Raw genomic sequence first — 22,421 nt, forward strand, 5'->3', positions numbered from 1 at the left:
CATGTTGCATCTTCCTTCTGGGATTATTTTCATCTGCGTAAATCATATTCTTTAGAATTTCCTTTAGAGAAGAAAATTATCTTAGCTTTTATTACTCTGGAAATATATATATTTCATCATTGTTGTTGAAAAATATGTTTGCTGGGTACACAATTCCAGGTTGACAGTTATTTTCTCAGCACATCAAAGCTATCATTACACTATCCTTCAGCTTCCATTTTGTGGTAAAGAAGCCAGCTATTATGCTACTCATCTGTCTTTTGAAAGTCTTTTTGTCTCTGGCTACCTTTAAGATCTTCTTTTATCCTTTGGTGTTCCATAGTTTTATTTTGATGTATACAGTGTATGTTGCTTTTTATTTGTTCCATTAGGAATCCACTGGACTTTTTAAATTTGTGGATTAGTGTCTCTCTGTAAAAAATTCTTAGCCGTTATTCTTCAAATGTTGCCCCATCCTGTTTGATCTCCTTCCTTTCTGAAATACTGAAATAATATATATTAAGCCTTTTATATCTTTTATGCCTCTAAACTTCTACTTTTAATAACTTTGTTTTTCTGTGCTATGATCTGGATACTTTGTTCAAATCTGTCTTTAAAAGTTTACCAGTTTTTTAATCCACTGAGTTATTTTTTGTAAAGCTTTGTTAAAGTATAATTAAATTTTAATAAGTAAATGTTGATATATGTATATACCTGTGAAACAAACAATATAACCAGGATCATGAGCATATCTGTCAAGCCCAAAAGTTTTCTCCTTTCCTTTTGTAATTCCTCCGTCCTGAAGTCCTTCTATCCCCAGGTAACCACTGATGTGCTTTCTGTCATTTAGGATAGTTTGTTTTTTCTAGAATTTTCTAGAAATGGAATCTCATAATACATGCTCTCTCTCTCTCTCTTTTTTTTTTTTTTTTGGCCTGGTTTTATTCAGTCAGCCTTACTACTATTTTGAGGTTCATCCATGTTGTGTTTATCAATAATACATTCCTTTTTATTGCTAATTAGTATGCCATTGAGTGAATATGTCACAATTTGTATATATGTTCATTTGATAGACATTTGGTTTGTTTCAGTTTGGGGCTATTACAAATAAAATGACTATATATATTCATATGCAAGGCTTCGTATGAGTAAGCTTTAAATTATCTTGGGAAAATACCTAGAGGTGAAAAGACTGTATCATATGGTAGGTGTATTATTAGCTTTTTAAGAAGCCACCAAATTGTTTTCCAAAGTGGTTGTATCATTTTACATCCCCACTAGCAGTGTATGAGAGTTCCAGTTCTCTACATTATTGCCAATGCTTGGTATGGTAATTCTTTTTAGTTTTAGTCATTTGAATAGTTGTGTAGTGGTATCTCTTTATAGTCTGAATTTGCATTTCCCTAACAAGTGATGATATTCAGCATTTTTTAAGTGGGCTTATTTAGTATTTGTATATCTTCTTTGGTGAAGTGTCTCTTCAAATCTTTTGTACATCAGAAATGAGTTGTTTCCTAATTACTGAGTTTTGAGAATTTTTAAATATATTCTGGTTATAAGTTCCTTATCGGATATGTGATTTGTAAATATTTTCTTTCAGTCTGTTGCTTGTCTTTCTATTCTCTTAGTAGCATCTTTTAAAAATAACTCTCTTTCACTTTGATGAAATTTAATTTACCTTTTTTTGTTGATTATGTTTTTAGTGTTATAGCTAAAAAAAAAGTGTGCCTAAACAGAGCTGCAAAGCTTTTTTTCTAAGTTTTTCTCTAAAGTTTTATACTTTTAAGTTTTATATCTAGGTTTATAATCCATTTTCACTTAATGTTTACATATGGTGTGATATGTGGATCAAAGTTCTTATTTTTGCATGTAGATATCTAGTTGTTCCAGCATCATTTGTTGACCTATTTGTCTATTTCAATGCAACCACCACACTGACTTGATTATGCTGCTTGACTCTAAGACTTAGTATAAAGCTAAAGTATTCCAAAGAGTGTGGTATTTGCATCAAAATAGATAAATAGATAAATGGAGCAAAATAGAGAAAACAGAAATAGACCATGCTGTGGTCAATTGATTTTTCATACAGACTCAAAGGAAGTTCAGTGGAAAAAGTATAGTCTTTTCATGGTACCAGACCTGGAAAATTTCTCCATCAATAAGTTGAGGTATCATCAGGCTTACCTCATCTGTTTCTCTTCTCTAAGGATCACTGCCTTTATTGCTCAATGTCCAATGCTCTGAAAACTATTGTTTCGTATCTTTTTTCAGTTCTTTTACTTGGGGTGGTAAATCTGGTTAATGTTCCAAAGTCTTGGTCAAAAGTCCCTGGCCTATTGCAATGCCTCTTAATTGATCTCCCCTACTTTTATTGGTCCACTAAATGTTAAATTTAATTGTTAATGTGTATTATGATTTATTTCCAAAAAGTTTTATTTAATTATTTTTCTAATTTGCTTGATTACTTTTATAGTCTCTTGCACTTGACTCTTACTTTCAATCTTTTTATTTTTTTTTTAAAAATGCAACTAATGTTTTGTATCTGTCAGTGACGACATATGAAGTCTTGGTGCACCTGTTTTATATATTAGCTCTCACTTATGTTAACTTATATCCTTGTGTTAAAATTCTTGACTGTGAGTTGATATTTTTGGAACTTTGAGACCTGGGTTGAAGATGGATTCCTCCAGTAAATATTTGTTTTGCTTCTGCCGGGTGCCTGTTTGTTTGTTGTTACGTTCCCTGGGCAGGTGGTGGGAGTAGGGAGTATTTATTTCTAATTCACCCACATGTTGAGAGTATGCCTTTCAGAGGTCTCAGCTTTCTGCAGGAAAGGAGGTTGGGTCTTTCATTTGCCTCTCATTGAAGAACATTCTGGCCTTTAAGTCCTGTACCCTGAACTGCATCAAAGGATGAAAATGGAAGGTCAGCCTCACCTAGTTTGGCAGATGCCTCAAAGTGAAAGCAATCTTACTTTTCCAGAGTATAGCTCTCACTTGGTTTTTGCTTTTGAACTATTTCTTATTTTTAATCAGAACATAAATAAATATAAACTTTAATTTTTTGTTACATTTTATGCTGCATTTTTAATTGTTTTCAGTATAAGGATAAGTTTGGTGGTAATCAGTCAGGGTATTGAGTCCATTGTGCTGTTGGAAATGGAGTTCTTATTTTTTAACCTTGATAATGATTCTTTTTTCATTAGAATTTGCATATTTTGATGTAGTGAAATGGGGCTGCCTTTTCCTTTATTGTTATTACATTTTGGTACATCTAAGAAATCTTTGTTTACTCTCAATTTCCTACTTTCACAAACATGCAGATATATTCTCTTATGTTTTCTTCTTATAGGAATTCATATATTCATATGGAAGGATTTATTTTTATTTTTGTTTATAAAGACAACTATGGACCATGGGTTAAATATGTTTTTTAACCTATTTTATCCATTAACTAGGCATTATTTATACATACATACATACATACATGCGTATAGTTGATTGACAGGGTCTCACTGTGTGCCCAGGCTGCAGGGCACTGGCTATTTATGGGTGTGATCATAGCCCACTACAGCCTCACACTCCTGGCCTCAGTGGTCTTCCTGCCTCAGCCTCTGGAGTAGCTGGGAGTACAGGCATACATCACTATACCTGGCTTGGTTTTTATATTTTTAAAAGCTTATCCATATAAAAACAGAAGAAGAATATGTGGCATAGATCGTCTGCAGCATACAAAGTCTAAAATATTTATTAGCTGGACCTTTGCATAAAAATCAAGCAGACCCCTGCATTAATCCACTTTTGCTCACTTACATGTTAAATTTTAGCTTCCCGTTTATACTTGAAGTTTTTTTCGGGGCCTTTCATTCTACTTTCATTCATCTCTTTGTTTTTTTGCCAACTACAAATGCCACACTGTAATGAAAATGGCTGTTTTCATTAATAAAACTACATGAGTTAAAGGAGAGGGATTAGAAAATGCAGGATCCACTTTCAGAGTGGAAACAGAAAAACACAGAAAATTCACACCCAGAAGCCTAATTGCCCTGACATTAACTAGAGGCATAGAGATCTGGAGCGCTCACAAAATACCTCTCTGCCTTGCCCAAAGCCAGTGCGGGACCATGGAATTGGATTTTATTGATTCATTTGTAACTGTGTACCGTGCTGTGTGAAGCATGAAACACTCAGACTTATTCTAGGAAGCTTCCAACAAATGGAACAATGAGTTGTGAAGCCCCAAGTGAATGGAAATGAGCAAAGAGGAGATTGCAGCTTGAATAGGAGAAGGGCACTCTGTAAAACCCTAAAATATACGTTAGTCATTGAAGGGTAGAGCAGAGAAGAAGAAAATCTTGGGCTCTGAGAATGCAGTTCTATTAGTAGATAGTGCCTTTCCTTATGGAGCGGATGTTTCTCTGTCGAAGCCACATGTCTATCCAATTTAGTCATCACACAATTTACCTATTCAGTGAGATAGCGCTCTCAGTAATGAGAACACAATCTCTTCAGTGAGGTAAAGACAAAGACCTACAGATGTGGCCCTGAGTCCACGTGGCCTCTGCTGCACGTGGCCCCCACCACACGTGGCCGAGACTCTTTGTCACCTTGACCACAGCCCCAGAGCTTTGACAGTGGTCCCAAGTTCTGCTTAGCAGGACACAGAGGCTTCACCATCCACACCTCCACTGCACTTCTCTTTGCTTTGTTCTTCCCTATGGGGTCAAAAGAGGAAAGTGAGGGAAATAGCACGTCAGATCTCATAGTTTCACTCCAGAAGGAATGTGTGCGGAGTGGGCTTGTACACGTGCAAGATCCAGTCCTTGGGTCTACTGTCCCTCCCTGAGAGAGCCTGATGAGGGTGGCAATGGGGTAAGGAGCACGTCACTCTCACAACCTGGCAAAAGCACCCTGGATAGGGTGCCGAGAGCACCAGCCACACCTTCAGGGGCCTTGCATGCTTGGCAATGGAGATGAGCTTGCAAAACCTTCCTAAGCCAGGATGTGGCTTCTCCAGGAGGGGGTGTACATAGAACATTCTGGGAGAACCAGGAGAGAGAGAAACGTGCCCTGCCCATGACAAAAACTAAACAGTGCTTTGAAGACATTGCCAAGATCTGCTTGGGCCCTTCTCGAAGGCAAAGGTTGGAATTCCATCTTGTTGAAGTGTGAATTCAGAGGCTAGGCTTCTCCTAGCTCTCTCCTCGTTATTTTGCTTGAGTAGAAAGACCCCTGCTTGCTCATTTTCTAAAAGTAAAACGTCCCTGCAGTTCAAACTGTGCTGTTCTTAACACCTGCAAGTGCGTGGCAGCCAGCCCCTGACTCTCAGGCAAAGGTGACCCGGCAGCAGGTGGAAGAAGAATTCTCTCTCCCTGCCACCCCTCCCTTCCTCCCTTTGTCCCTGCACTTTGAAATCTCTCTTCTCCCAGGCCCCGCAGGGGTCCTAACTGGTTCAGGGGTTTGTGATGATCGAAACAGCAGCCTGTCGCTCCCCACCCTGGCTCAGATAGCTCTTTCAGGAACCTGTGGTCTTGACAACTACTGCAAAGAACAAACCAGGCCCCCCCCGGGGGAATGACAGCTCCTGCCCCAGGCAGGGGAGACAATCCTGCCCAGATGAGGGGAGCATCTCCCAAACACAGAGGCCAGAAAAGATGAACAAAATGTCACTTTCTCATTGTTGCTACCAGGAAAAGCCAGCGCCCAAGAGGATACTGCATTCTGCAGATCTTATTTAAAATTCTGTGAGCAGCCCTGGTGATTAGGGGACTGCGGCTGGATCTTGGCAGCGGCTCAGACAAATGGGAAAGGAAAATAGCCAGTTCTGAGGAGCACTGTAGAGTAGAAATATTGTAAACTGAGGCTTGTAAAGGGAAGGGATTACTTGTGGCTTGACCAGGCAGTTAGAAGCAGTGCAAAGATCTAAAAGAGCTGAAGGCATGTTGCAGGCCTGGCTCTTCACCTCCTTCTCTTGCCTGTATAATGGGGATGCCAGACTAGGCTAAAGGTCTGTGGTTGCACATTCCTGTCAGTAAAATAATTTACAGCCTACATTCTATTAAATGCCTATTTGTTCATTTACAAATTAGATATATGTTTTACTCTATGAATGTATTATATACATTACAAAGGACATGAAACAATAGAAATAAGAAAGACTAGATGAAAATAAATGTAAATAGAAGCTCTAGTATTTTTCTTTCTCTACCCTCATCATGCCTTCCCTCCAAGATGTGAATACTTTGCTTTGAAGACAAACAAATCAGATGATCTGGTCAGGCTCCTTCAGATGGAAGGTCTATGAAGAATGCTGTCCAATATGGTGGTCACTAGCCACATGTGGCTATTTAAATTCATTAAAATGAAATACAATTTAAAACTCAGTTTCTCAGACACACTAAGTACATTTCAAATGCACAATAGCCACATGGGGTTAATGGCTACTGTATTTGTCAAGGCAGATGACAGAACATTTCCGTCATTGAAGAATGATCTGTTGGACAATCTGTTAAGCAAGTAGTCAAGACCATGAAGCTTAAGATCTCATTGCAGTAACTATCCTTGACTAAGCACTTGCTATGACAAAGCATCCTGGGAAGCATTTTGTGACCACCTCATTTAGTTCCTACAACAACTAAATAATACACCTCTGAAGCTAGGCGCATTGTCCTGGGAGGTGGGGGATGAGGGACGGAGGGATCGGGAGTTGCTCAGAGCTGACCAGCTAGTTAGATGTTGAGCCACGTGTTCTCATAGGCACCCCACAGGGACTTTTCAGATTTTTTCCAGGCATGTGCTCTCCGGGGTGGTTACTGCAAGTATGCTTCTCTCTTCTACAGGTACAAAGGGAATTTCCTGCAGAGCTGTGTTCAGCTGAGAGCCAGTAGACTTTGCAAAGCAACCTGGATGCGAAGAAGAAGCCACCACCCTCCCCCACTCGAGGGACTGAAACCATGCAGGACCCTTGGGCAGGCTTCTTCAGAAACAGCAGGTAATGTTCTCTTTGGAGGTGAATCCAGACTGGGCACTCGAAGGCACCCGCCTGAGGCACAGACACTAGGAACGTGGGCTGGGCAGAGCCAGCCTCATGTGCCGCAGGGGTCAGGCACAAAAGGGAGAGTGCCAGAGGCATGGTGTCTATGAGACAATCAAAGTGACCCTAAACTAGTGCGGAGGGTGTGTAGTGGAAGACGGAGAATTCAATATTGAGAAGTAACCTGCATCCTTGAGTACTGGCCACGTGTACCAAGCTCTGAACCAGGTGCAGGTTCCTTCCGGGACCCAGGAGAACATGAATCACAGCTCTTAGTGCCTCCACTTTCACCAAAAGAAAGCTCACTTGGTTCTTTCTGCAAGGCTATTATAAAAGCTAAAGTGGGTCTGTGGATGGGCTCGAGAGCCCATGTGAAGTAGAAAGATAAGCAGTTATGTGAAGCTGCAGGGTGCGTTGCTTACACGTGAATCAGTAAGAGGCACACTCTTCACCATGCTCAGAAATAAATAAAGGGTGAACTGAGGGGGGCTGCTTCCTGGAAAAATGGCTATTTTCAGCTGCAATCACTGGGCAACGGGGCAAATGGCGCAACTTCTCTGGACTTCAATTTCCTCTCCCTTTCTCCCCTCTCCCCAGCAGTAATGAGCCCAGCCTTAGCCTTGCTTGCCGAGTGTTGATTGGGAAAAATGAAGACCCTGTGGGAAAGGCTTCTGGGTTCTGGCCAGCAGCACCTGAATTACCATCCTTCTGTGGCTCCTTGTTTTCTGTTTGGCTCAAAGGCTAACCCTGGGCTCTGTCTCAGCCTGAGGTCTTTGGCCCTGGGGCCTCCTTTGCTGGGGCAACTCCACCGCCACCTTTGTGTAGCTCCAGTGCCCCCTACAGGCAGATGGCGCTTGCGTGCTCTCCCCACACCCCTGCTCCCCAACCCCCAAAGCCCTGCAGGGTAGGCAAGGACAAGGACTAGTCTTGTTCCCCAGAGAGAATTTAAATCCAGGCAGGAATTCATCTTATAGTTGGGTGGCCAGTTGTTGAAGAAAGATGGTTTTTGTTAAGGAAGGTCAAGGGTCAAGCCCCATATGGGAGATACTGGGATGCAGGGGGGTGGGTAGGTGGAAATTCCATCAGGGAACTGGCTCTGAGCTTTCTTTCTCATCTGCGGCTCTCATCTTCACCTCCATCTCCCTCCTCTGTATCCAGCAAAATTGCCTGTTAGGCTATGCTTGATACCACTGCCATCCATGGAGGGCACAAGAATGCACAGCGTCTGGGCTCTCATTGTTTGTAAATCATTTTTGCAGGAATGTTCTATTGTAAACCTAATATAATTAAAGCAGAATCACCCCAGCCACTGCCAACAGGACATGCTCCACACTTGGGGGAACAGTTGTCCAAGTTACCACGGGTAGCCTCGATGCTGAGAGCTATGGGGTCCACTGACTTCCCTTCAGGAAGAAGGCCCAGTGGCCAACAGGGTGGGGCTGGGTGGGGCTGCCATGTATGCAGACAGTGTTTGTTGGAATTGAAATCCGGCTGCGGTCTGACTTGTCCAGCTCACATGCTGCCTCTGAGCAGGGGGCTGTGTCAGCTGCAGCAGGGACACCTGCTCCTCTCTCTTCCTCCACAGGGGACTAAGGAAGTGGGTGCCCCTGCCTCATCTGCACCTCTTCCGTCCTCCTCCACAGGGATACATTTCCCTATGTCCTCCCCATGGACTAATGGAGGAGTCCCAGGGACCCTGAGCTCCCTCCGTGTGTGGGAAATCCCACTTCTATACATATCCTGTCTCAACATCAGTATTTCATTGCTTTCTTCACACCTAAATGAGCAAACTGGGGGTACCAGTGAATGTGAATAAAACCAAATCCAAGCAGAAAAAAAAAATCAGAAACAAAACCTGAATGTAGATCTAAGGAACAAGTGGCATTCCATAGCTCAGATGCCTGCTGGGAACACAGCTTCGCCACCCCATCCCCTTGCAGAGGTAGCACGGCCCCAGCAACAGCCTGGAATGGTGACAAATGTCTATGCTTTCATGTTTGTTATTTGAGCAGCAAGTTGAACCAGGGGCTTAGGTCCCTGGTGCCAATTTTCAAAGGCCCTCCTCTCCAGCAATTATGAGGGATGTGGAGGATGTCCACTGCAGGGCAGCTGCAGTGAGCTGCAGGATGTGGTAGAAGCCCTAGCCCAGGGAATATCAATCACCGCCTGTTCCTTATTGAAGTGTCAGAGAGGGAACTGGGAAGGCTGGTAGGGCAAACCAGCAAGCTGGGGTTGACAGGTCATGATGGACACCATGGAGTCGGAGGGTGGAAGAATGCTTTAAAATAAATACCACTGGAAATCAAAGGGGCATAGGGGTCTTATTACCAGCACTTGCCAATTCCAATATTTCACAGTGGAGTGACAGGCACTCTGAGGACACTGGGTGTTTGAAGACAAAGCACTGTCACTTCAAAGGAACACAGAGCTGAGCCTGGCCATCTACCACTTATAAACAACTTTCTCGAGTCTCCTTTGACCTGGCAGGTCCTGGATGGAGAGATCAGAGCTGGGTCCTCGGTAAAGGAGCTGATCCTGCCTGTGCGTGCATGTGTGTGTGTGTGCATGTGCATGGATGTGCTTGTGAGTGTGCCTGTGTTTTTTTCTTTCTGAGGAGAGATGACCTGTTTTCCTTGGTGGGATAGTGATGGGGTAGTCTGTTTTGGGTGACCCAAGGGGCTGTAACTTGGGGAAACTTGGTAGAATCCAACAAAGAAATTGAGAATGACCTTTGTGTAGATGGGGGTGGGTGGGATTTTTCAATTTAAAGGTAGAGAAACACCTTAGATCCTAAACTTTATGGGCCAACTAGAATAGGTAAAACATTCAGAAATACGAAGTCAAGAATACTTGTGTCCAGGGACTGAAATAAGATGTGATAGCCAATTTTCTTGTCTTCTTTAGTTTTTGGAGACACTTCCTATCAATAATTTAGGAGGATGAAGGAAAGAGGATTTTTTTAAAAAGTATTTTTTAAAAAAGATGTTTAATTTCCCTCTCTCCTAAACTATTCCAAAAGCTTGATACTAATCATTTGAATTAACAGATGGCTTGGCAGGGAAGTCATCTGCAAGCAGAAGGCCAGAGGAGTTATGAAGGATAAAGACCTAATTTATAAGATTGTACATTGATTGGAGTCTGTGAGACTCCCCTGACAACTGAGTCTTTTTTCCTGAATCCTAAATCCAGTAGTCCATCCCATCCAAGTTTCCAGCTAGTGGGTGCAGGAAACTTGAAATTTCTTTTTAGATATTAACTAAGGTGTATTTCCCAGACACCCTGGCTGAGTGTGACTAAGAACTGACAGAAGTGCTGCTGTTTTAAAGAAAACCCTTCCTCTTCACACTCGCTTCAGGATCAGGGCTGAAGGGTGCATTTAATCTCATAGACTAGGGCTGTCTCATTGAAGGGACTGGCAAAAAGGAAGTTCTTAGATATCGAGTCATTGACTGTCCCAGGGAAAACAGGGATCTACCTTATAATCCAGATGTTCCTTTTGGAACATTCCAGTCGTAAGGTTGGCTGGTTAGCTGGGAACATGAAAACTTCCCTAATAGACTGACTGCTGGTAAATTTAGACCCCATTCAGTTCTGTCTCTCTCTGCCTACCATCGCACCCATCCATGCCCTTCGGATTCATTTTCGCAATATCATGTAAATTGATTGCTAAATGAAATTGCAAATTGTGCTCAAGCTGTTGCGTTTTGTGGAGTTGGTAGAAATGACCATTGGAAGCCTGCTGATTCACACCCATTGGCAGAATCAGACTAGGTGACAAATGAACAAGAGGAAAGTGACAAAGATGATAACTCCAAGAGAGTGACTTGACTATCAGAGGCTTAAGAGAAGTCTTTGGAAAAACTGATAAAGCTCTATAGCATTTTCTTGGGGTGGTGGGAATTCTTCTTGATGATTTGCAATTAAAGTAAATGCAAGGTAAATAGTCCATTGGTCTGCCCTACAATTTTATGTAAAAATGTATATCCTCATCAATACTTGACTAAGTTTTGTTGATTTTAACAATTAGCTCATGGTTTGTCATTATAACCTCCCAAATGGAGGTTTATTTTATTTTATCTTAGGCTTATTAGATTATTTTCACAACTTTTGGTTTCATCATTTTTTTCCAGATAAAGGCTCGAAGTCCTTAATACTATTTACTGTGAAATTGTGGTATTGTGAATGAATTGGGAATGAATTCATTTTAGATGGCCTTTCCTCTGTAGCACTGATCTCAACTAATAAAGACCTTGTTTAGCGAGGTCATCTTCTCCACGTTTGCATCTGGGGGCCTAGCATTGTAGCAGGTCCTCAATAAGTGTTTGTTGAATGAAAAATTTAGCAAACATACATTTCTTTACCTTGAGGTTCCTGAAGCTTAGTCTCAGATGAAAGCACAATCAAAGACCAGCCCCGAAATCTTCTTTGAGCATGAACAAGAAAGAGCATGCCACCAGGAGTCTTGGTTTCTGATTGTACTTTGTGTCAATAATGGAGAGGTCCAGTGGTATCCAGTGGGATGGCAGTGGAATAACCACAAAATTCAACTCTATGGAATCACCATTTTCAACCTTAGGAGTCATCTTATGTCACTTTGGTTTTACGGATGGAAGCTCTGGGGAGGTAAAAGTAGTAACTGTGAACCTGCGAATGTCCTTTCCATGCCTTTTAACCTGACATCCTCTCCCACACTGTAGTGGGGTCGTGTTGTATAGGGTGGTGAGGTGTGTTTCCAAAGCTGGCCCCCCAGAGCACAATCCCTATAGTCAAAGTTATCTTTGAAAATCCTGCAAGTCTATCATAAGGGTATGATTTGTGTATACAACTCTGAACAGAAATTCTCGCGCAATTTCTGTTGGAGGACTGCTGAGATAAAAGGAGGAAAGAAAAAGGCCATCCATCCATGTGGGCTGCTTTGAAGATAAACAGCAAATCCTCCCACTGAAAAAGGGGTGTGAGAAATTCAAGTGTCCCTGCTTCACTGCGTGGTGTGTGCCATTTGGTTTTAGCATTAAGCCTCTAAAACTGCTGTGACATCTTAATGGATTGAGTTGTTTTGGTGAGGATTAATCAAGATAGTGGAGTTGTGTCTTCTTGGGTCAGAGAAGGATGAGCTTCAACAATCAGGGTGTAGGTTAAATGCAAGTTTGCTGGGAGTGTGCTGCTGTTTCGTTTCTCACCTGGAACGCCTTTCTTACTCTAGCACAGGAGCTGGGGGCCAGTTTTCCACTGGACAGCCACTCCATGTCACCTTGAGTCAGCTGGTACCACTCAGTCAAAAACCATCCCTTCCAGCCCAAGGGGAAATTCACAGCAAATCATGTCTTGAAAATGTTCTTCCCATTATTTTCCAAGTTAGAGTCTCACTTAGGAAGACAAGCTTCGCATGTCTCTGTGTGTGCGTCTGCACATGCACTCACAAGCTCTCGTGTCATTTTTCCATTAGAAAAAGCAATTGAAAAACTTACACACCCATACAAAGGGTGACGCCACTTCAAAAGCTGCTGACGATTCTCTGTTGTTGTGGTTATACAATTTCTGATGAGGTCACTGCTCTGAAATGAATATTTTTCAGAATGTGGGGAGGTGGGGGGATGAAGGCAACATCACTGATTTTGTTTGTATCCAAGTGGGACGTCCTGTTCTCCATGATGCTAACGCCCATCAACATACAGCCTTATCATCATTCTCCTAATACCACAGTTACTGACCTTTGGGCTACAAAAAGGAATCTCATAATTAGATTTGCCCTGTTTTTATGTTTATGGGCACATCTCTTTCTAGCTGATGATATACCAGCTTTGTAAAAAATTATTATTATTGAAAACCTTTGTGCTAAAAGGACCTGTTCCATTAACTGAGACCTGTTCTATTTACTTGAATGCTTGGGTACATTAAAACATTCCGTGGTATAAAGAGTGCTCTTACATATTTCCTTAGAAACACATTTTGCGGAACTGAATGGAGAACATTGATGTGGTTGAGGTTAATTATTTGGGCTTTTGCTGGGCACATTGGATGTCGTGCCGCTTCTCCTGGTACACAGACTAAAATTGGAACAGTGAAGAGGAGCTGAGTGTGGCCCTGTGCCCAGATGACACACTGAAGTCATATTGATTGAGGGAGATGTTTTATTGAACGATAAGAACTACATTGACTTTATGGTTTTGCAATTTCCTGCAGCTGGCATGGTTTATAACAGCAAACACGGTGAGGTTCAGGGCTACATTTCCAACGGAGATTTTAGAAAACTCTCTCAATAACTAAACTCAGGAGGCACTTTCAATTTAGGAAGCTCATACACATTTAGTCCCCTGGACAAATTTGCGATGAGCGACTTTTATCCTCGTTTTGCTGATGGAGAAACTGAGGCCTAGAGAGTTGTCCAGTGACTTGCCCAGAGGGACCCAGATGATTGATCTGGGGATCAACACTGGTTCCTAAATTGAAATCATCCAGCTGCTGCCTCGAGAACTGCTGCTGCACCTGCATGTCACCTCTGTGATTCTTTACTTATTTATTCCTCTAGGTGCACTTACAAAAAACTTGAGTACATTTATTTCAAAGAGAAGCTGTTTATCAATACTGAAGACGAAAAGTTAATATTGTGAGCCATTATGGGAACATCGAAAAAATACAAACACTACAATGTTTTTGGTAAATAAGTTTTAGCCGGAATCTGTGGTGAGCCCGGAAGTCCATGAGCCCTAGGAATACTCCTTCTGCTAAAAAGAGAATCGGACGTGTTAGGAAGTCATTAAAGATACATTAGCACTTAGCCGAGACTTTCTTCTTTCCTTAATCAGAAGATTAAGAGAGAATAGAAGAGAGAATAGCTTCATCACTGTGCAATTCAGTTTTATTTAAGTTTTTGCTTATGAATCACCTAAAATAACCACTAACCCCCAGACCCTTCCCTAGGCCCCTCTTTTGTTGGGCCATAGCCCCTGTTTTTCTGTCAGTAGGAGCCTCCTTGGCTTGCATTGTCTCATCTAGTGTTTCCTCAACTTTTGTAAGGCCTTGAGCTGCATGATCTAAACCACTGAATGCAGATTCCGCAGAACTGACTGCAGAGGCCATGGCAACATTCTGCAAAGACCTTCCTTGAAGAGCCTTGCCTTCTCTGCCTCACTGGGCTGGGGTGAGAGGCACTCGCCAAGAGTTTGGGAGGCTGCCTGAAACCCTGAATTTCTTATTTTTTTTTTTCTTTTTTTTGAGATGGAGTTTCACTCTGTCGCCCAGGCTGGAGTGCAGTGATGCCATCTTGGCTCACCACAACCTCTGCCTCCTGGACACCCTGCATTTTTAAGATTCTGGGACACTGATGTCCCCAAAATTTCAGGCCTCGACTGCAGTGTGCCCAGTCCTGTGGGCCTCCACTGCACCTGCACACATCCCTCTATGCACCCTGGCACACTGACCATCCATCAGGCATGTACCACCACCTCCTGCCGCAGACAGCATGCTGACGATTGGGCACACTGGAGGTTGCGGCCGCTTCCCCTGGTACACAGACTAAAACTGGAACAGTAAAGACAAGCTGAGTGTGGCCCTGAAATTTTTTCCTGAGAACAGGGAGCCATTGAAGGGTGAAGGGCAAGGTGCAGATAATCCCATTTCGGCTTTCTAAAGACCACTCTAGGCATGGTGGAGCAAGAATTGGGGTGGATACCGTGTGTGTGAGGAGACTGATGAGAGGGCCGCTGACACAGGCCGGACAGCTTTGTTCTTAAAAATCACTTGGAAAAAGCGATGCTCCACCTAGAGGAGCAAAAAAGTTAATTATTAGTTAACTTAATTCTTGGTTTTTAATTACACATGCAATCATGAATAATACTTATTTTAACACATTAAAATGTGTTCAGGTGTTCCATTTCACCACTACCCCCATCCCAGTGGCATCTTAGATAAAATGACAGTTTGGAGTCTGGGGTGCATCTGACAGATCTTCATGTCTCTCTCCGTGTGTGTGTGTGTGTGTGTGTGTGTGTGTGTGTGTGAGAGAGAGAGAGAGAGAGAGACAGCAGCATCACACTGCACATCTTGTTGCACAGCTTGCTTTTTTTTACTGAAAACTATTGTGTTGTTCCACACTGTTAATACATGTAGATCTATCTCAACTTCCTAAGCAGGGACAGAGCCCCTCTGGGTGGGAACACTCTTGTTTATGAAGCCATCCTCCTATTAATGAGGAGTTTGGTCATCACAGTGTTTCACACTTGCATGACACTCCTTGGAAGTACCGTTCATATCTCCTTAGCCCAGGCAGGGTTTCCTCTAGGGAACATCCAAGAAGAGAAATTGCTGGGTCTTTGTGTTGCACGTTTTAAACAGCTATTTTCAAATTGCTTCCCAATTTATATCCCTGCCAGTAGCATATTAAATACTTCTCCTTTCCTCAAGCTTATAAAACTTTTTCTTCTTTTCCCTTTGGCTGAGTAAAAGATGCTACCTTCCATGCCCGTGGACAGGACGGCCTTTCCAGGCCTCCTTCCTTCTCACTAGGGGTCTGTTATCCATTCCATCCATGGAAGGCTGGCAATCTCTAGTAGAAAAAAGAACATGGAAGGATGATAAGACTCGTTTTTTTTTTTTTAAATCACAGAGAAGTCAGTTTCCCTTGACCAAACTTTATGTCCACTGGGCACAATTTGATGTTCTCACCAAATATTAATAGATTTGTTCCTTAGCAGAGGCACGGTAGATCAGCATGCTCTGGGAAGGCTCTGTCTCTGCAAAGGACACCAAGGCCTTCCTCTGTGCCCAGCCAATTCATTAGATCCGGCTAGCAATTTGCAAAAGAGATGAGTTGATTTGCAGGCTGGTGAGCCCTAGCGTTCCTCAGCTACCTCCCAGAAAGCTCAAAAAAGCCCTGGCCTCCTGGGAGCCTGGGAGAGCAAACAGTAATATGCGAGGCTTTAGGCACAGGCTGAGCAGAGTCGTCATTCCTCATTACAAACAGAAGCTGGAGAGATGAATTTCTCAGCCCTTCCTGGTTAGGGTGGGATTTGGGGTCACAGTCCAGACTCCCGGGATAAAATGAGAAGGTTCACAAAGCCGTGGCTGCCACTATGAGAGCAGTGTTTCTTTTTTCAAGCTTTTATTATTCTCAGATACCCTGGTTATCTTATTTTGAAATGTTGCTACCAGAGGCAGAACTTTAAACTCGGCATGCCTGTATGAGGAGGGAATCTTTGGGGTGTAAGGAAAAGACACTCAATTCAAATTGGCTTAGACAAACAAACAGAACCCAATTCATTATCTCACAGAGCAGAGAGAACTGCTTCAAGCTCGGCTGGGTCCAGAGGCTCTGTGGGTGGGTGTTCATCTCTCTCTGTCTCTGGGCAGCTCTGATCCTGCCCAGCTGTTCCATGCTTGTGTGAGTGTGACCATTTTTTAATAACTGAGTTTCCAAACTCAATCTCATGGCCTCGTATGGTCATGTGGCTGTCCTTGACTCCATCACTGGGGATGCTGTGTGGCCGGGTCTGGGTCCTGCACCTTGTCCTTGTACTGAGGGTTGGATTGGGGCCATCTCTGCTACAGCCATTAAGAGGAGGCCGAGGAGGGCAGATCACCTGAGGTCAGGAGTTTGAGACCAGCCTGGACAACATGGTGAAACCCCATCTCTACTAAAAATACAAAAATTAGCCGGCTATAGTGGTACACACCTGCAGTCCCAGCTACTTGGGAGGCTGAGGCAGGAAAATTGCTTGAACACATGAGGTGGAGGTTGCAGTGAGCTGAGATCGTGGGACTGCACTCCAGGCTGGGTGACAGAGGGAGACTCTGTCTCAAAAAAAAAAAAAAAAAGTAAATGAGAGATGGTTTCCCCTAAACAGGAGGAGGGGGTCAGGCAGGTAAACATGGCAGATGGCCCCTGTTTCTCCATGCAGACATGGGGACAGCATCTTACTCATGGCTTAATGCAATTAGGTATGCATTTGTGAGCCATTGAGTGTCTTTTGGAGCCCCATGAGAGGAGAGAAACAGAAGATGGCTTGAGCCCTCACCTCAAGGAGCTTAGGAACCGGTTGGTGGACTGAGACACCTTTGTGAGACAGATGAGAGTCATGCGGCCTGAGGGTCCCAAGCAATTACTGGGGCCTGTTCTGTGCCAGGCAGTGTGTGGGAGGAGGAAGAGAGGCAAACAAGAACATGATATGGCCCTTGTCCTTAGGGAGAGCCCAGTGTGGCAAGGGGAGCCGGCACAGACTGGTAAACAAGTCATTACAAATGCAGTGCGGTGAGCTCGCTGATATGATTAAGCTTCCAAATGAGAGATCCTGACAAGGCTGGCTGGAGCGGAGAGGGAGAGTGGGCTAGCATAAACAGGAGCACGGCGGGGGCGCTTCCGACGCTCACCCCAAGGCCCCTCCATCCGGCCCCCCGCTGCGGAAAGGAGTGCCACAGGGCATGTGGGAGAACTGAAGGCTGTCACTCTTTATCATGTCTTCTTTCGTCCCTGGATCATAAAGGATTTTTGCTATATACTCTAAACTGCTGGGAACGGAGCACTTAACTACTATTTACTTATTTATCTAAAATGCTAAGTGCTCCCCTTAGCAATCACTAATAGATTCCTGTAGAAACGGAGCACACATGCAGAATTCTGATTTCTGTGTTGACAGAAGGTGGGAAGACAACAATAGCTAGTGCGCTAATGGCGGGTTCAGTGGGGAGGTGGGTGGGGAGGACGACAGAGTCATTGAAAGAGAAGGCTGAAATATGGGTATTTTAAAGATAAGTGTGTGTTTATGTTGAGAGTTGAGAGACAGAGGAGAGGGAGGGAGGGAGGGAGAGAGAGAAACTCTCATACCTTCAATCCATACTTGAAATGGGGACAGTTCTGCTTTTGAGAGACTCTGAAAACTGTTCTCATATTTAAGTTGGAAGAACCCACTGAGAGTGCCACAAATGAATCCTGAATTTTGTTCTGGAATTTTCTTATGCAATGTGCTAGAACCAGCAGCCAAACAGAATCAGAGGCTGAGGCAGGAAGAAAATGAGGATCTCAGGGATGGAACTCAACAGGCTACAAATGGGATACAAAGGGCATGACTCGCCCTCAGGACAATCACAGAGGCAACAGGTGCCCCTCGCTGGGCCTGGTCTTGACAAGGGGCCAGCCCTTTTGGTTTTGGAGGCAGATGACCCTGTAGGATTGACTCTAAGGTGTGAGTGGAGCCTACGGGAGAAGTAACTTTAGGGGCCACAGAATGAAACCTTCCGTGACACTGACTCATAATGGGGAGGTGATTCTCTTCTTAGCTCCCTCTCAAGCCTCTCGATCATGCCATGGAGAAAGTCTTATTTTGATTTCGTCTTTAACACCTGCCTAACCCCTTCCTAACCTCCCTTTTCATCAGAGAAAAAGAGGTTAGGTCTCAACATCTAGCTAGAGTTTGAGAACACAATTCTGCTTTTATTGTTATTTTTGCAGAATAATCCGCTGCTTCCGGTGCCAGACACTCCGAAGTCTTCTCAACCATCTTACTCCATTGACCTTGGAAAGCCAAATGTTTCCCTTTCTCTCTCTCAGCCTCTGAGGCTAAGGCTGGTACAGGATAAATAATTTTGCTTTCTGGATTTAGAGGAATTGGTTTGAGTCCTGACTTTTAGGGCAAGAGATGTTCCTTCTCATTGTCTCAGGTCCTCATCTGTATAATGGGGCTGGAGTTTCTGAGTCCATAATTCATTTCATCTGGTGCCCGAGAGCCCCATGAAGCCTGTCTGGGAATACCTGACACATGTGCCCTTGAGATTGAGGAGAGGCTCAAGTTCCATGAGACAGTGACTGTGAAAATGCTGTGTGAACTACAAAGGACTTTACAGTGTGTGGTTATCATGGTTGGGAGGTGGCGGGGGTGAGCATGTGCTGAATTTTCACCCCAGGTCTGGACAAGACGTCTTTAAGCCAAAGGAAGGAGTCAGTGAACAGTGCAGTTCCGTACTTCTCAGAGCAGGGAGCTCGTGGGGATTTGAGAGTATATTCAGGGCCCCTGAGTTTATGCTACATGCATCCACACGGTGCTTCCTGCCGGGGAAGTTCCTGCTCTCAAGGTTGAGAAAATAACGAAGCTGGAACAATCCTCCAAGCTCCAACTGCCCCAGAGGCCTCCCTGGCAATACTGTGCTCTGGTAGGGACCCCACCTTCCTCTAGGTAAATGGTTCATGCTGGCCCTCACCCCACTGCTGGCTGCTGGCAGGGAGCATGGGGAATCTGCTCCAAAAACAAGCATTGCTTCCTGCGGTAGCATTTACAGAGTTTCCTCCAAATGTTTTTCCTCATCTGATTTTCAGTGTGGCCCCCTGGGGTCAGGAGGTGATGCGTGGCCAGCCCCATCCTAATTAGGAACCTTGCCCAAGTTCATACGTTGAGGAAAAGAAATGCTAGCTCAGTTCCAAGGTTTTTCCCTTCCTAAAACTCTTACGATGTTGGCTTATTTCCTTAACTTCCAAAGGACATGAAAAAGTGATTTTTGTGCCACCTTTCGCATAGACATTAGCGATCATTTTCAGTCATTTTCAGCTTTCCAGTTTTGCTAGGAGGCACCTGGCGAGCCGGGACGGACAAAAGCCATTTTTCTAAGCACCAGCGTTTGAAATTATTAAGTGTTCATTAAGCACCCCCGGGTGCAAAGCACTCTCAGAGATGTTTGTTTCTCAATTTTCCATAATTTCCTTATTTTTTTCCCCTAGCTAAAGGCAGATTGAAAAATGAACTCAGTGCATTGGCGTCTGAATCATAGTTAATGCGCGACGCCCCCTCCCTTAACTGCGCTGTTTTCTTTCTGCCTCCTCCTGTCTCCCGGCTTATCAATGTGATAAAAGTTCTTCTTTTTAACCCCTACTCCGGGGCTGTGACTTTTGCTTTATTCCCGCCGGCATGCCAGGAAGCGAGTGACGCAGAGCCCCGAACCCTGCTCGCCCCATGGCATGGGCTGGCGGGGGTCGAGTGCAGAGAAGCCTCGAGAAGGCTGTCCGGCGCCTGGGCGGGCGGCGGGGCGGGTGCAGACCCCTGGCGGGGGCCTCCTGAGACCCCCCCCATCCCGGTGGGAAGGCGCCCGGGGGCCTGGAGAGCCGCCTCGCCACGTGGACGCTTCTAGAAGAACACAAAGCCCCGGCCCCCTCCGCCCCCGCCGGCGCCGAGCCTCGGTCTTGCAGGAGCAGAGAAAAAGGCTCTGTTTTTTTATTTTTCTCTCTCTTTTTTTTTTTTTTCTTTCTGACAGCAGCCTCACATAACCTCAAAAGTTACCCATGAATTTACCAAAACTTTTTGTGAAACTATTTTAACCTCTGGTGGGGGTTAAAAAACAAGCCTTGTGAATTTATTACCCGGAAACAAGCGCAGCGGGCTGGGGTTTGCAGCGAAGCCGCCTTCCAAGCTCCGCGCGCGCCCCCTAGCGCCCGCCGTGGGCACCGCCGCGCTCGGCTCCGTCCTCGCTCCGCGGCGCGGCTCGGCCTGGGAGGGCGGACCCCAGACCCGTGCAATCGGCGAGGGCACCTACTCGGAACGCCGGGGACCTCTCGGCACGAATTTGTGTTCGTAGGCGTTTCTGTGGTACAACCAAGGGGCAGGCTGAAGCCGAAGGAAGGGAGAGCAGGGTTTTGATCCAAGCCCCTCGGCTTCTGGAAATCGGCTGGGACCCCGGAACCTGGGTGCTTTGACTGTCGTCACGCCTCCGCACAGACGACCCCAGCCTGTGGATAACGTTTCATTGCCCTCATATAAACGCCCTTATGGAGAACGCCCATAGGGAGAAATGCAAGAGTGAATGTTCACGAAGAGGCTGGAGCCCCAGCTGAGAACAGAAGGCGGGAAGGGGGGGGGGGGCCTTGGAGGAAGCTGGGGCGGGGGGATTATTTTACTTTCTCAGGACCAGGGTGAGAGATGGGGGTGGAAGAAGAAAAAGGACAAAACGGGGTGCCGAAGGCTCCACTGGGTGCCCCCTGTCCGCAGGGATGTAAAGCAGAATGCAGGCTCCCCGTCGCTGCCCGATGACAGGACTCCCGGGACCCTACGGTTGCCAAGTGTGTGCGACGGTTCCATCCTCTCCAACCTACAGACACACTGGTTCTCTTTCAGAACTAGCCGTGTTTTTTAAAAGCACACGGAAAAATGTTAAAGAGCAAATGTTGTAACATAGAGATGCAGGAGCAACGAGCCGGCAGCAGCCTCCCCACAGAGGCAGCGGTGCGCCAGCGGCTAAGCGAGGAAGGAGCTCAGGCTTGTGGCCGACTTTCACCACCTGTAGTCATGTCATCCTAGGGACGTGTCTCAGCCCTTCTCTGCCTCAGTTTCCCTATCTGTAAAGTGGGGGTGATAGTATATCACCCAAAATATATCTAGAATGTGAAAGAGTGCTTCTAATCATATAGTCTCAGCTGTTCTGTGGTGAGAAGGCCAGGTGGCTGCTATTACTCTAGCTCTACAGGGAAGGCAGAACCTGGAATTTTACGTTAAGTAAAATCTCTCCATTTTTACAGGGTGCTAATTTAAACACACACACATGCAGACACACATGGATGTGCACTTGCACATACACCCCCCCCCCCGCCCCCCAGTCTGGGCACAAAGACAGTCAGCTAGTTTGAGACCTTTCCTCTAAAGGCTGCCAGGAGGCCACGGGACAGGAGGGAGGAAGGAAGAGGGCGTCATCTCTCCCTGTCATCCATCACCCCCGCATCCAGGCCACTTGAGCCGAACACTGAAACCAATGTGGCCAGCTCTCTTTTAGGGGTGGATGGATACGGGGAAACATGCCCTCTTTTCCGTTCCCCCTGGGAGGATATAGGAGGGAGGACTCTCACACCAGGAGGTCTTCAGAAGTCACGTTGGAAATGTGATGGTGTGTGGCGGGTGACTCACACCAGGAGGTCTTCAGAAGTCACGTTGGAAATGTGATGGTGTGTGGCGGGTGAGGGGACTCCCTCTTGTTCTTGGAGACCCTACTTTCCCTCGAAACAAGTGTGGGCTCTGCACGCCCAGCTTCTCACCAGCCCAGGCACCTTGCCACCTGGGTGCTTTGAGGTACCCGTGGGCTTCTCATCTGTAGTCTGGTAGCATCCTCTTCCTCTTCCAGGCTGACTTCTCATGTGTTCCAGGAGGCCCACGCAGCCCTGCATCCTAGAGCAGGAGACGACTGGCGGGGGCGCGGTGGGGAGCTCCTCTTCTCCCATCCCAGCCTTCCTTTGTCCCTTCCTGATGGCTTACCCTGATGCTCTCATCATCTCATCTGCTCTAATCGCCCCATTGCCTTGACAGATCTCACTGTTCTTTGCACATCATCCAGCCCTGGTAGCTTCACTCCTTCAAGCATCCATGCATTTAGCAGCTGTTTGCTGGGCAACTACTGGGCATTAGACATTGTTTCTTGAGGGACAAATCAAGCACATTTCTCTGACT

At 45.1% G+C, this 22,421-nt stretch overlaps 1 protein-coding gene across 3 annotated transcripts in view; it reads left to right on the top strand.

The window, feature by feature from the left end:
* The window catches only part of ZNF831 (zinc finger protein 831), a 109,441-nt gene that overhangs the window by 53,756 nt on the left and 33,264 nt on the right, over window positions 1-22,421 (top strand). For all 3 annotated transcript variants that reach the window (XM_012467556.2, XM_012467558.2, XM_012467557.2), the window contains exon 4: window positions 6,818-6,969. In XM_012467556.2, the coding sequence (XP_012322979.2) occupies window positions 6,818-6,969 (152 nt within the window). The remainder of the gene's footprint in view (window positions 1-6,817; window positions 6,970-22,421) is intronic.

Source organism: Aotus nancymaae, unplaced genomic scaffold (assembly GCF_030222135.1).
Source record: "Aotus nancymaae isolate 86718 unplaced genomic scaffold, 86718_ANA_hifiasm-v0.15.2.pri h1tg000029l, whole genome shotgun sequence".
Lineage (NCBI taxonomy): Eukaryota > Metazoa > Chordata > Mammalia > Primates > Aotidae > Aotus > Aotus nancymaae.